At 40.2% G+C, this 14,576-nt stretch overlaps 1 protein-coding gene across 1 annotated transcript in view; it reads left to right on the top strand.

Moving 5' to 3' along the window:
- The window catches only part of cica (capicua transcriptional repressor a), a 56,342-nt gene that overhangs the window by 27,575 nt on the left and 14,191 nt on the right, over positions 1–14,576 (top strand). The window contains exons 4-11 of the mRNA XM_042507008.1: positions 724–877; positions 6,196–6,295; positions 6,414–6,596; positions 8,179–8,305; positions 9,416–9,588; positions 11,116–11,242; positions 11,626–11,708; positions 13,350–14,235. Coding sequence (XP_042362942.1) covers positions 724–877; positions 6,196–6,295; positions 6,414–6,596; positions 8,179–8,305; positions 9,416–9,588; positions 11,116–11,242; positions 11,626–11,708; positions 13,350–14,235 — 1,833 coding nt within the window. The remainder of the gene's footprint in view (positions 1–723; positions 878–6,195; positions 6,296–6,413; positions 6,597–8,178; positions 8,306–9,415; positions 9,589–11,115; positions 11,243–11,625; positions 11,709–13,349; positions 14,236–14,576) is intronic.

Genomic DNA, 14,576 nt, shown 5'->3' with positions numbered 1-14,576 from the left:
TGTTGTGTAATACCATGATATTTTCCTTCTTTGAGCATTTTTCCTATCTAAAAAAGTGCACCAAACACTAAGGCAGCTTTTATTTATTTACATTTATAGAGCACATTTCATTACAAAGAAACCCAATGTGCTTTACATTTAAAAAAGGGACATTAAAAAAACATCAAGCGTATGCCACAATATGGCATAACATTAAAAATAACAACATATATTATTCATCTAAGCACACAACAGTCAAACACACACGCATATTTCTGTTCAAAGGGAAACTTTGAAAAAACACAAACTCAACAATGTTTATTAATTTTTTTTTAAAAAAAGGTAAAAGCTAGCTCAGTTATGATGGCCTAAAAAACCCAAGCTGCTCTGTTTAAAGTCAGTAAAAAGAAAGAAGCTGCAGTAAACATCTGCAGTTTAAAAAACACTGTGTCACTTGTGTCACAAGATTTGTAAAAAGTAAATTAAATGACAAAATATTTTTGTAATGTACAGATGTGGTTACTGAGCCATTGAAGGAACATTTCCTTTATATGTTCTTGTTCTTACTACTGCAGCAGATCATCACTTAGATACAGTCAGAGTTTCTCACACCTCCCACGGCCGGGATGAAGCTGTCCATCAACAAGTTGCAGGCGGGGAAGCCCTGCGTTCACACATACAGCACTGTTCTCACTGTCATGAAGATTTTCACCAACTGACATTTCAACGGCTTTTATTTTCCAGAGCCTCGTTGCGGCGTGGCACTGGTGAGCGACGGGCGGCCCGGCCCTCCAGACCCAGAGAGGGGATCGCCGTCATGCCCTCCCCCGACCAATGACAATCCTCCTGCAGACAGGGGCGGGGCTGACAGTGAGACAGAGAGCGATACAGACGACCCGTGAGTACAAAGACGCTGATTCTGTCCTCCTCTGTAGTTTTATCATGGTGCTCCATGCTCTGATTTTTTCCCACAAATTTCTTTTTTGGCACATAAATGTAAAAATTTTATAGCAGAATACAAAAGTTTAGTGCTCGGCGGTGCACTCTTTGTTGGTTGCCAAAGTTCAGAAATGGCTACAACGGATTCAAGAGAAAAAGAGACACACAAAACAAAAGATTTAGTTTAAATTGAGGTGTAGCGTAGCGCTGCGTCACATTGACCACATTGTGAAATGAGGTCAGTCGACCAGTCAGACTCAGGAAACTGCCAGACAACCGTTGATCTAATTTAGGTCGTGTTTACTCGCAACTGTAGTCATTTAAATGAGTCTGCTATAAACATACAGACTAATAGAAGTTGGATGTTTCTCTGTCAGTTGTTTTTTGTGTAGATACTGGATCACTAACAAAGTATCTAAGAATTTGTTGAATTTAGAATCTAGTTTATTCCTGCTCACAACTGTCTCTTATTTTTCTCTGAGAAATAAATCATCTTCTTACCAGGATATAATTTATGAATCTATATCTATCTATGATGGTTTTATATTTAGTCTAGTCTATGAGCCGTGCAGGAACTTGCAGCGGCGCCAGCAGCAGAAACACTACTGCGCATATTCAGTGGGCTTCATACTGTGGAAGTAAACCCCGAAGCTACATGACTTTTTTGGCGTATGCACCAGGCGAGCAATTCATTGGAATGAATAGATGCCACCTTAGCGGCCATTATCTAAGTATTATGCAGCCTTCACCTGCTTCTTGGAAGTATCGTATTTGCCATATTTACGAGTGACGGGGACATGAACGGCCCTCCAAAGATGTAATTACAAGTGGGAAAATGGGAGACTTGGGAGTTGTGACGTGTGCCTGAAGTTTTAGGGCAGCAGAAATGGCGGAAAGCATGAAAACAGTTTCAACAATTGACTCTTTTGTTATTTTGTTCCTAGCAGCTATCATTAATTTTTAGCAGTTGCACATTTTAATATATTCATCTATTAGCTGTAGCAAGCAAGCAAACCTTTAACGATTTCATGCCAACAAACTCAATTAAAACATCACCTGCATAGCTGATGCACATTCTGTGTTTGTTGTGCCGCTAAAGCACAAAGGAGCTCTGTGCTACTTGCTTTTGGTAGCCACGAAAAAACAGCCCTTTCACTCCATGCATCTATGTTTGTTGTTTATTTCCGACCAGAGCACTTGAATGCTTGTCTGTCTTCATTACAACTGCACAAGTGGAAAGTTCAATATTTCCAAGGAGCATGAGAAGGCAATGTTATTATACATCTATGGATGCAACATGCTGTCTCCATGAACAAAAACTCAACAATTCTTATTTTCAGGTGATTATAAACTAAAGAAAACACAATTATGATATAATATTCCATTTCTCTAAATACCCCCCCTAAGTCCTACACACTGGACCTTTAATATTTACTTCCAAAATTACAGGTGTCCATTTTTTTTTAAAAAGTCTGTAGCTATATTTCAGTGTTGCAGACACTTAAAATAAGGAGAAGCAAAAACAAAAAACAATGGTGCCTTGAGCTAACCTCCTGTCCTTTAAAAAGTTAAGTGTTACATTGAAATACTGTAAACTCATTTTGAGCAAACATTTATACATTGTGTTTCCGTTCTGAGACTCTGGGTATGACTCACCAGAAAACAGATAGTAACTGTAGATTATTAGACACAGTTTGTTGGCGTAGTTTGCATCGCAGACTTCAAAAAACTCTCAAGGACGCTACGCTCAGAACAGGTGCACTGAATTCCACCTCTGACAGCAAAAATTCGAAAGAAACAAACAACAACAAACAACTTTTCCACCAGCTGCATCAGTGTGTGTGTGTCTGGCAGAGAGTTGTACAGTCTGTGCTTGTTCATTCCACTCAGTCTCAGGCTGCGTTTCTGCGTCTGGCTGGGTTATTGCTCTTTCAGAGTGACTCAGACGGGCTGCGTGGCTGTCTGGCTGGTAGTGTGGTTTTGAATGTTTTCAGGGTCACTGTGCTCACAAAGGCCGCCGTCGCCGAAAGAAGTGCTTCAGCAATCTCTCAGTGTTGCAGTGGTTACACCTTTTATCTGGCTGCAGCTCAATGGAGAGACTAATGGCATTAATAAAAACAAAGTTGGCTCATTTAACAAGATTTTAGCTCCATTTATTTGCTGTTTTACCCTGCTTGTGCAAATACACCTTCACTGTACATATGCTTAAAGACTCATTTAAACATAAGAATACTGTACTCCTTTCTGTCTTTCTTTTTTATTTTTATTATTTCCAACATATTAACACAAACACTGACAACCCAAACAACACCAATAATTTACAGTGGCCACAATCAGTAAACTTCTGACTTCCGACAACATACGCAGAGAAGCGCACGCATGTACGTTAAATCATATACAGGGGTGTAGAGCTGCCAGAGCTCACCGGAACAACGTTCCACTACTTTTTTTCACAGATCACATAATCTGGTTCAAATTAATTCAATTCATTAAAATTCATTTGCATATTTGTGTCTCCCTGCATAAACAGGCATTATGTTTTTTGGTTATCCATCCAACAATTCCATTATTGTGAACACGATATCTCAACAACGCCTTGAGGGAATTTCTTTAAATTTGGCACAAACATCCACTTGGGTTCAACAATGAACTGATCAGACTTTAGTGGTTAAAGTTTAAAGGTCAAGGCCAATGTGACCTCGCTGTTTTCGTTCTTGTGAACATGGTATCTTGAATACCTTGTCAGATTTTTTTTTTCTCAAATTGGGCACAAACGTCCACTTTGACTCAAGAATAAACTGACTAGATTTTGGTGGTCATAGGACAAAGGTCAAGGTTACAGTGACCTACTCTGCCTCATTCTTGTAAATGTGATATTTTAAAAACACGTAGAGAGATTTTTAAAAATTTGGAACAAATGTCCACTTTGGCTCAACAACTAACTGGTTAGATTTGTGAGGTCAAAGGTAGGGTTGCAGGTATATACGGGTTTTAAGGTATCTGTGATATGAAAGTTGATGATTATAATACCGTGTATATTTGCTTATCTAAAATACAGAAAAAATGCAACTGGATGGACAATTTTATTATTTTAAAAGGGAGACTTTTTACACATACTTACATTTAGAAATGTTTTCAAGTCTTTATTTTAGTGATAAAACAAACAACATAAAACAAGGCTCATTCTGACTGATGATAATATAATTCTGTAATACAGTGATACAGCGATATTTTCTGAGTCATTATTGTACCGTGAAGATTACATACCGTTGTGACCATAGTCATAGTTCAAAGGTCACTGTGACCTCACAAAACATGTTTGTGGCAATAACTCATGAATTCAGGGGGAAATTATGACGAAATTTCAAACAAATGTACAATGGGTTGAAGTGAGGACATTTATTTCCAGATTTTTTTCCAAAAGGTGAAAGGTCAACACTGAAATTACAATGTAAACTTTAACAACTTGCCTGGTTTGCTGAGTCATACAACTGCTGGGTGTTAATTCTAGTTTTATAATAACTTTATTCATGTAGCACCTCAAAAAACAGATTTTACAAAATGCTTTGACAAACAAAGCAACGCAGAGGCGAGATACCCCAGAGGCAACACAACAATAAAAGCCAAACAGTAATGTCGCACTAAGGCCAGACAGAAATTAAGGTAAAATTAAACAAGAGATCTGAGGCAAAAACATATTAGAAAGAAGATGGATGATAATGAGAAATAGAGTTAAAAACGATTTTTAAAAAAACATAGTAGTAAAAGTAAATACAAACAAATATTAAGGAACAATGATAGTAATGATGTTAATTAATGATAATCAAGACAAAAAATATATAAATAAAAAGATAACATCACATAAAAGCAAATAAAAATAAACATGTTTAAAGTTGTTTATTATCTACCACTTGCTTTCTTTTTGTATGTATTTTGTATTTCCCGACCAAACTCCCTGGCTTTTTACCTTCATGGACACTGTTTGTGTTTGTCTGATTTCCGTTTTATTTTGCTTTTTTCATTCTTGCTGCATTATGTTTTTGCTGTATATATATAAAAAAAACTTTTATAAAACTAGAAAAAAAAGCAAAAACCCACTTCATTCATGTCAAGTCACGACTTGACATCGAGCTCACCCTTTAACAGCTGAAAGGTTCAGACTTTCTGTCTGAATCTTCACAGTTTCAAAAGACTTTTCTAATGGTCGCAGCATCTTTGCTCACAATGTAAACAGTTTTCTTGCCAGCTGTGCCAAGAAAACTATTATTCACCACTGATTTATTTGTCTAGTTTGGCGCTATTGCTAATAGTTGGAAAGTCTGTGGTGTGTGTTTGTGTAAACTTCTTTTTTTTTTTGCATCTGTTTTGTGTTTTATTATTCATGTTCTCTTTTTGACTCTCTGCAAGTGTCATCTCTAATATAAACTATTATTATTGTTATGACAATAAGAATTTGTATACAAATAAATTGCTGTTTTACTACTGTGTTTCTCCAGCTGAAGCAACACAACACCCAGTTTGCTATCAAAAACTGGGTTATTTGTTCTGTTTGTATTTACTCTGTGTGTCTGGTAGCTTTTTCCCTGAAAAGTCCAGTGGCTCGCAGGAAGAGTGCAATTTAGTAGACGTAGAGATAGCACTTTCTGTGCAATTAACTGAGTATTTAGCATGCGTAGGGATAACATCCGAAGCTAGACAGATAAGGAAAAGTGTGTTGATGATAATAATGTTTAATTTAATGTTTTATTTAGGATCCCAATTAACTGCTGGTGATTTCTGGCACATATTCTTAACATACACAGTGCTTAGCATGTAACAATAAAAATGAAACAAAAGAAAAAAAGAAGATAGAAAAAAATCAAACAATAAACAATAAGTAAGAAAAAAGAAAATGAATAAAAATTAGAAAAAAAATTAATGGCATCAATAAAACAGTAATATTCAACTATTTTCTTAAATGTGACAATATTCTGAATTTGATGAGGGTCGTGTATTCTGTTTAGATATTTCAAATTAGGCCCTTTTCCAAACTTAGCATTTTCCGATTAAGACGTGTGATATACCGGCATTATTCAAGTTTTAGTTTTAGCAGGCTCCTCACCTTTTTACAAAATATCTTAACAAATGAGAACTATTGTGTCTTGAATTCCCGCCTAAATCCTTCACAGTTTTACATCTTGTCAGTGTCCTGGAAGTCCCTCACAGGAAGGAATTTCCCTTGATTCGCGGTTTCTTTCAGACTCAACAGTTTCACTTTGTCTGTGTGTGTGGACGTAGGTTCTCCCCGGGTGTGGCCAACGATCCTGCGCCCTCCACCGGCCCCATGAAGAGACGCACACAGTCCCTCAGCGCCCTGCCCAAGGACGGAGACAGGAAGGTCAGTCCACTGTGCAAACTGACAGTCAATTAGTAGAAAATCCAAAAAGACTCAACAGAGATAGATCAATGATAAATATAAAACTTAACTCTCTGTCCTCCTCCACACCCCAACCCAGAGGGAGAAGGACCACATCCGCCGACCCATGAATGCATTCATGATCTTCAGTAAACGCCACCGGGCCCTGGTGCACCAGCGACATCCCAACCAGGACAACCGGACAGTCAGCAAGATCCTGGGGGAGTGGTGGTACGCTCTGGGGCCCAACGAGAAGCAGCAGTACCACGATCTGGCCTTCCAGGTAAAGCATACTCTCAGAAACCCTTTAATTGGCTCTGATAAAGTCTCACATTCGATATCTCACGAGCGCCTTCAGAGAGTTTCTTCAAATTTGATACAAACATGCACTTGAACTGATAAAAATTTGGTGGTCAAAGGTCACGGTCACTGTGACCTCAAAAAACATGTTTTTTTTAGCCATAACGCAATTAATTAGCTAATTACAATAAATAAATTAAATAAATCTAATAAATTAAAATTTTGCTCACAGGTCTAGCTGGATAAATGATGAACTAATGGAATTTTATATTCCAAAAGTCAATGGCCCGGCGTTCATTCTCCTTCAGTTTGTTTTGTAGTTTGCAGTTTACTACAAAACAAGAGTAAATCTTTAGCCATTTAATGAGAGCTTCTTATTTTGTACTCTCGACATCCAGACTCACCAACAGTAACAGCAGCGTGTCCAGAATTAGGGGAGAAGATTTCATGAGTGATGGACGTCGTAGCTGAACCACAGAAACTGAAACTGCACTGACAGTCAGGCTGTTAACAGATATTCTGAATGTGATAACATAATCAAATTGAAAATTAATCTTCGATTGTGAAAAACAGCAGCACTGCTGCAGCTATCTGCCTCTCGAGTTCTCACGAGGGCCTGGGCCGCTGCACTGAATGCACTGCATGATGGGAGTCACATGGCATCATTTTTGTTGATTGAAAATGAAATGCTGGCCAAGCTAAACAAGGGAAAAATTCCTCAACAATCACGTAGTGATGATAGCAGAGATCTCGGCTGCAGAAAGAGTGACATGCATTCTGAAAAATCTGTTTGGAAATACTTTTGATTTTGCTCAGTAAACGGTAAAAATTATGAAAAAAAAAAAATTGTGAAACCTTGAGAGTTTTATGTAAACTATGTGAGCTCTATAGTTACTGGGAATTCCCCACTTGAAGCAAGATGTAAACGAGACGTAAGGGAGTTGTGAGCAGCACGAAAGTGATCCGACATCCAATCTTCTGTATACATCATCAAAAGTGTTTTTATGGATTGATTTATTGATTTTATTTCCCTGCCCACTGTTGCGAATGAAGGGAATCTGCCTGAAGTGAAAATTCCCTGACAGACTGGCAGCCTTAATCAACATAGATACTGTTAACAAGTTCAAAATAAACATACAGGGGGATATTTTTCTGATTTAAACAGCTGTCAATGCAGATTAAGCATCACGAAATGCGAAAAGAGAAAAAAAAAAGAATTGAAGCATAGACGTGGTGGGTCTCTTTACAGAGTCAGTTTGCATTTAATAAAATGGAAATTTGTTCCGTGCGAGGCATTAGTGATAGACATTAATGGGGCTTCCTTTGTCAAAAATATATTGTTTTATTTTCATCAAAAAACAAGCATATACAAACACATACAAAACAAATAATTAAACAAAAAGCCAGACTAGATAGAAATAAATAATTAAAATACAATATGTCAATAATGCTTCCAAAATAGGCTTTCAGTGAGGAGAGGTGGCCACCACGTCGTCATTTTTGTTTATTTTGAAAGCCCTAATCAACAGAAAATTGAAGACCATCTCCTCCTCTTCCTCCTCCAGGTAAAAGAGGCCCACTTCAGAGCTCATCCAGACTGGAAGTGGTGCAACAAGGACCGCAGGAAGTCGCTGTCAGAGGGCCGCGGGATGCCAAAAGAGCCACGGGAGAGGAGCATGTCAGAGAGCATAGGTGTGTGTGCGTTGATAAGCATTTTCAGTGTACAAAATGGGAAATGGGAAACATCCTCGATCAGTGAGTTAACAGGTGTGTTTCCATGCGGGAACACGTAAAACCCAGGAGACGGAAACATTTACAGGAAATTTACAGGCCTTGTAATCGGTTCTCTCAGCCTTTGTGTCCTCATTGTAGTATAGGTCCCCTGTAGAATCCACCTGACTTCTACGTCTTTGTCTCCGTCTCCTTCTTCTTCTTCTTCTTCGTCTTAGTCTCCTTCTGCTGGGTTTTGTGCTGTGTTCATGTGATGTCAAAAGGTCAGAGATTTCGACTTTGTTGTGTTCATGTGCTTTGAGGTCGTAAAGTGGAAACAAACGGAAGCTACAAAGAGGATTGGTTGCATTTTAATGCTTTGAGAGTTTAAACAAGAGGTTGATACCTGTTGTCATACGTGAATTAATAAAAAAGTTGATTACCATTAACCAAACATTGACTTTTGTCTGCTCATGTTTATGCATTTATGACTTCAAGTCGGCAACTCATGTAATAAAATTATCTCTTGAGTTGCCGAGTTGTTTTTCCCACATGAGAGGCCGCTCATGTAAATTTTCCCGATGGGAAAATCGTCATTCTGATTATTCTGACATCTCATGAATGCAGCATTAGAAATGTTTTGTTGACGTTCCATTCAGCAGTTTTTCAGGGCTTCACCAAAGTACCTACCTTGTGGAAAGGATTTCTTTCGCCCCAGTAAAAGTTGTTGAAATTCTTCGTACGGGAGCAGTTCCTTCAATGGAGACATGCATTAATGGGCGAGACCCCGTAAAACTACCCCTGAGTTCCTGCAGTGGAAACGGGCCTATCAACTGCTTTGACTCTTTTGTCTGTTTTAGATCCTTCAGTTAATTAAAAGTATTCAGTCATGTTGAACGATTGTCTGACAAAATGTCCTGTAATTATGGAAAACATACAGATTTTTATCGCACATTGCAGACTGTTTGCTGATGATCTTTGACAGAGCGTTGGTGTGAATTTTATAAAACTTTGTTCTCAGTTTTATTGATTCGCTTCATGATGATACGCTGTGATGTTTGATCTTTGATCAGAGTCTCCTCTCTCCTCCAGATCCACATCCAGAGTCTCAGGTGCTGGAGGGGAAGGGAGGAGGCTCGGGTTGGCCGGGGGGATCGGAGCGTCGAGGGGGGCTGTTTTTGGGGCAGCACCCCCGTCCGCGAGCCTTTTCCCAGAGTGCCGTGCACACCCTGGAGCAGAGGGAGAGAGAGAGAGACCTGGAGAAGGTAGGCGGTTGTTAAACTGTAGCTCAAAGGCAGCAAACAGACTCTGGAGATTTTAGAATGTGAAGCAAACTGTTGGAGATCACCGGCTACTTTTTTATCTTAAAGCTCGATAGAGTCGAAATCATGTGCTGCACTTAAACTAATTTGTTGCATCCAAGAGAAACAAAGAAAAAAATGAATCAAACGAAAATGCAGAAAGTAAAAGCAACAGACTGAAGACTGATCCGCCTACGCACCAACATGCGTACGTGTGTGTATTTATAGAACGCAGACGTGTGTCCTTCACACTGCGGAGCGTTTTGGTTGAACTCTGCAACTGAAAGCACGCTGTTCAAAAACAGTTCAAATGGACTCTCTCGGTTCTTTGTGTGAGGGCTCGAGTTGCTGCTGCTGAAAGCTCTGGGGGAGCTCAGCCTCCAACTTCAAAGGTTTCACTTTCTACTTTTTTAGTGCCTTTGAAGGCATTGTGGTGTTTGTTGCTTCACTGCTAATCACAGAGGGATAGGCCTGCATGTGAGCGCTTTTGTTTTGAAGGCATTTATTTAATGCTGGTGGCAAAGCCGTGTACGTATGCATGCTTTGATAATAGCGATAATACTCCTGTCTGAAGTGTTTTTCTGAAGTACTTAAGGTTTTTCTTTTTAGTTGTGAGTTTAGAGGCAGTGTGCTTCAGCAACTACTCAGATATTTTCCTAAAAGGGGACCTGTTGTGCTTTTCCTTTTTTACTGTTGTTACAACGTTGGATGATCATACCAAATCCAAACAGACCATGGCCAAAGTTTCAAATAATAACATATGTAGAATTAATCTCTGTGAACAAAAACATCCACCTTATTCCCTGCTCCCATGATCCCATGACCTGAAATTTTGGTGCAGGGACGCCACGATAAAGAAGACCAAGAAATGCTGATCCATCAGAGCAGATTGGTCTTTTTGGAGTTGGGGTTTAAAGAGACAGGCGCTAAAATGGAGAGTTTCAGACAGAGGGGGACTCTAGGTGCTCCAGCACAGACTGTATGAGGAAAATCAAGTGTTTTATATTAATTTAAGCATGTTAACAAGAAACTCAAACTACTAGTATGACCCTTGTAATACCCGCAAACATAATAAACCACAAATGTAATACAAATCTGCAGCTTTTAATATAATGATCCCGCAAACGTAATACATTTCTCACAAATATGATATAAGTTGCCTTCTGCAAACATAATTTGAAATTTCCTGCAAATGTCCAGAAAGACATCTATACTATGTTCAGAAAAAGCCTTGTATAGATGTATTTTCTGGACGTTGTATAAATGTTTTTTCAGTTCGACAAATAAATGTCTTTTCTGTACAACATATAGATGTTTTTTCATCCGTTTTAGTAGGCAACTGCTATTGTGTTTGTGGGAGATGTATTATTTTTGTGGGATTATTACAGTAGAAGCTGCAGATTTCCACATCTGTGGTTTGTTACGTTTGTGGGCTGTTACAACCCTGAAAATGAGTGTAATAGCTTCCCTTTTTCATTTCATTTCTGTCAGGATGACGGGGGGAGTTTGTTTCGCCACCGGTCCCCGCCTCTGTACCAGGGTGGGGCTAGTGAGGATGTGACCAGTGACGAGGAGCGCATGGTCATCTGTGAGGAAGACGGGGACGATGATGTTATGGGTGAGTGAGATGATGAGCGCAGTGGTCGAGTGGTGGTTAGAGAGACTGTTGCACAACCACAAAGTTATAGTTCCCACAGTGATCAGTGTGTCTTAAAACAGACACTGACCTTCAGCCTTCTGAGTCAGAATGACAATTTCAGCAAAATGCCTAAAACTAAAAAAAAAAAGTCGCTGTATCATCTGCTGTCATCCAGCTCAGGACTGCTAATTGCTAGCATTAGAATATAACAATAGCACATAATTGGTTTTTTGATGGGGATACTGGTTTGAAGGCACTGATTGCAAATTAAATCCCTCCCAGGCAGCAGTTAAAGGTGTATAAGAACCCATTACTGAAATGTGTTGAAACACTAACTTCTGATATCGGTGTCTCTCCCTCAGAGGATTCATGTCCTGAAGGCTCCATTGACCTCAAGTGTAAAGAGAGAGTGACGGACAGCGATGAGGACGAACCAGACGGACAGGTAGCTTTTCTCCAGTAAACCTCACTTTGAGCTAGATTTTACTGGACAACCATCAGTCTCCCTTCCTTCATTTTTTTAGTTACTTAGATCTTTATTTCGAACATGGCAAAAATAATAAGACAAAAACAACAAAAATTTAGAAAAGAAAAAAACAATTACATCAGAATGCCTACCGGACATATTCAGTAAACAAACAAGTACTTCATGTCCAAAAAGGAGTAGGAGGAAGTAAATACTTACCAAATCCTACCTTTTGTACTAGATATATACAATAAAAAGGAAATGGTGATATTTTTTATTTTGGTTTAACTATTTGTGATCAGTACTTGTTTCTGAGTGATATATTGGCTGCGTTTCCACCACACGCTTTCATTATAGTACCCTAAGATACTGCAGGGACATGTACATAAACCTTAGACCTGTTTTAGATCTGTTTTAGAGAAGCTTCAGACTTCAGACTGGATACTTGGCTTAACTAGAGTGTCAGGTCTTAGAGGACAAAGTGGTGTCCTTGGGGTTGTCATATCTCCCTCAGATGATACATAGAAGGTGATATACCAGCGGCTTTCACCATTTATCCCCTCTAAAGGCCAATTAAACAATATTACACTCGAGGGTGTGCTTAAACGCCATTACACCGAGGTCCGTAAGTATCACTCTGAGTGTACAAATCCACTTTTGCTATCTAAATTCTGCATAATCTGAGCTTTGAAAAAATCCTTTGTCCATCAGTTTTCTTGTGCTGTGTTCAGCCTAAGAAAATTTGGTTTGTTTTCTTTCATAAACATGGGAAATAAAGGGAACTGGCAACTTGGCATGAAATTTCCAGCATATTGCAAAAAAATTGTAGATTTAGAAAAATGTTTTTTAAAAAGGGAAAAAATGCCCAGAAAACAATATTCCTAATTAACATCATAACATATATACAATTATTTTAGAGAAATTATTAGAAATTTTCAACACTTTTTTTCAGTCCAGTACATTTTTTTTGTTTTGTTTTTATTTTCTCAAAATGTTTGTTAATTTTTTTGCAAATTTTCACATAGTTCTCTTGTACTTTATATTCATTTCTTGCACATTTTCTGTTCAATTCTTCTAAGTTGCTCATTGCCTTCTTCCCTTGATCTGAAGAGGAATTAAGCCAATTTGCCCAGGTTTTAAAACGTTAAAAGCCAGGTGTGCCTGCACATGTGATAATGATAACTGTGTCTGTCTGAAACGGCACTGCTGTGTGTCAGATACTACTTGTATTGGACCAGTGTGCAAGGTAACTCAACAGAGGGGTGATGAAACAACAAGAAGGAATAGAATTTAGTTTTAGTGATGCCATCCAAAACTTTGACAATGCAACTGCAAAAATGTCTTTTCTAATATGTAACAAACTGAACTGAACTGAACTGAACTGAACTGAACTGCTTGGTGGAAATGAGGCTGCAGTCCCTGCATGTGGAGATGGAGTCTGAATTTGGCTCTTCATCAACAGTATAAGTGTTGGTACATATTGTATCGTTAACCCATCAAGCATTAAAAACCCTCAGATTTTTCGGAGTTACTCTAAGTTGAGAAATTTGAGGTGTTGATGAAGATGAGAAGAACTTCACAGCTTTGATGTCTCCCTCTCTCCGTGTCTCTTCCCTCCAGCATGGCTTCCAGCCAGTGGCTCGCTCCTCTCTCCCTTCTTCCTCTCCCTCCATCCCTCACTCCGACTCCACCTCAGCTAAAGGAAACGGAGGAGGAGAAGGAGGAGGAGGTGGTGAAGAGGGGTCTGAGAGGAAGAGAAAGAGAGGCACAGATGGAGGAGAGGAAGGGAGCGAGGGAAGATCCAAGAGAGAAGAAACAGTAGCAGGTGGAGGAGAAGGGGGTGGAGGAGGTGGCGTCTCCTCTCTGTCTGTCGCAGGCTCAACATCCAGCAGCCAGGCTCCCCTCGCTTTGGCCCAGCCGGGTTTGACGCAGGTCTTCGGCGCCGTCCGCATGGCTCCCACTATGGTGACCAATGTGGTGCGACCCATCGCCAGCACGCCCATCCCCATCGCCAGCAAACCGGTGGAAGGAGCCGTCACCCTCAGCTCGCTGCCTCAGGACAAGAAGGCCACACTCTTGATTGGAGGAGGCGGACCTCAGCAGCTGCCGATCACAGCAGGGGGTGGGTACCTGTCCTCATCCTCCTCCCCCGGTCCAGTCAGTGTAACCCCAGGGGGGGGCAGCGGCCTCGTCACTAGCCTAGTTCTGGGAGGGTCCTTTCCTGCTGCCCAACCAGTGCAGCTCCTCACCCCGCAGCCGCACGCACAAACCCCCCTACCCGTTCTCCAGCCCCAGCTCCACCCCACTGCTGCCACCTCCTCTCTCACACCTCCCACCGGCCCCAAGCCGCTAGCGCAGGTCCAGTACATCCTGCCTACCGAGAGCCCCTCCTCCCCTCAGCTCACCCACCAGCAAATTCTCTCCCTGCCCGCCAGTGCCGCCCTGGCCAATGGCGTTCACTCAGGGGCGGCAATCAGAGTTTCATCAGTCAGCCCCGGGACCAGAGGTGAGACGGAGAGCAGCGATTGGCAAACAAACGAAAAATTGTGGCACAAACATCCTACTGTACTCAGTGATGAACTCATTAGATTTTGGTGGTTAAAGGTCAAGGTCACTGTGACCTCGTCTGTTGCAGTCTTGTAAATGTGATATCTTTAGAAAACCTTGAGGGAATTTTTTCAAATTTGGCACAAACATTTATGTTGAGCCAACGATGGATTGCTTAGAAATTCGTGGTCATAAGTCAAAGGTCAAGGTCACTGTCACCTTTTCTGTCTCGGTTTCGAGAATGCAGTATCCGAAGAACCCCCTGAAAGAGTTTGCTTGGCCACAATTTAAGATTTTATA

Source organism: Plectropomus leopardus, chromosome 18 (assembly GCF_008729295.1).
Source record: "Plectropomus leopardus isolate mb chromosome 18, YSFRI_Pleo_2.0, whole genome shotgun sequence".
Taxonomy (NCBI): Eukaryota; Metazoa; Chordata; class Actinopteri; order Perciformes; family Serranidae; genus Plectropomus; species Plectropomus leopardus.
This window is presented reverse-complemented; position numbering and strand designations above follow the sequence as displayed.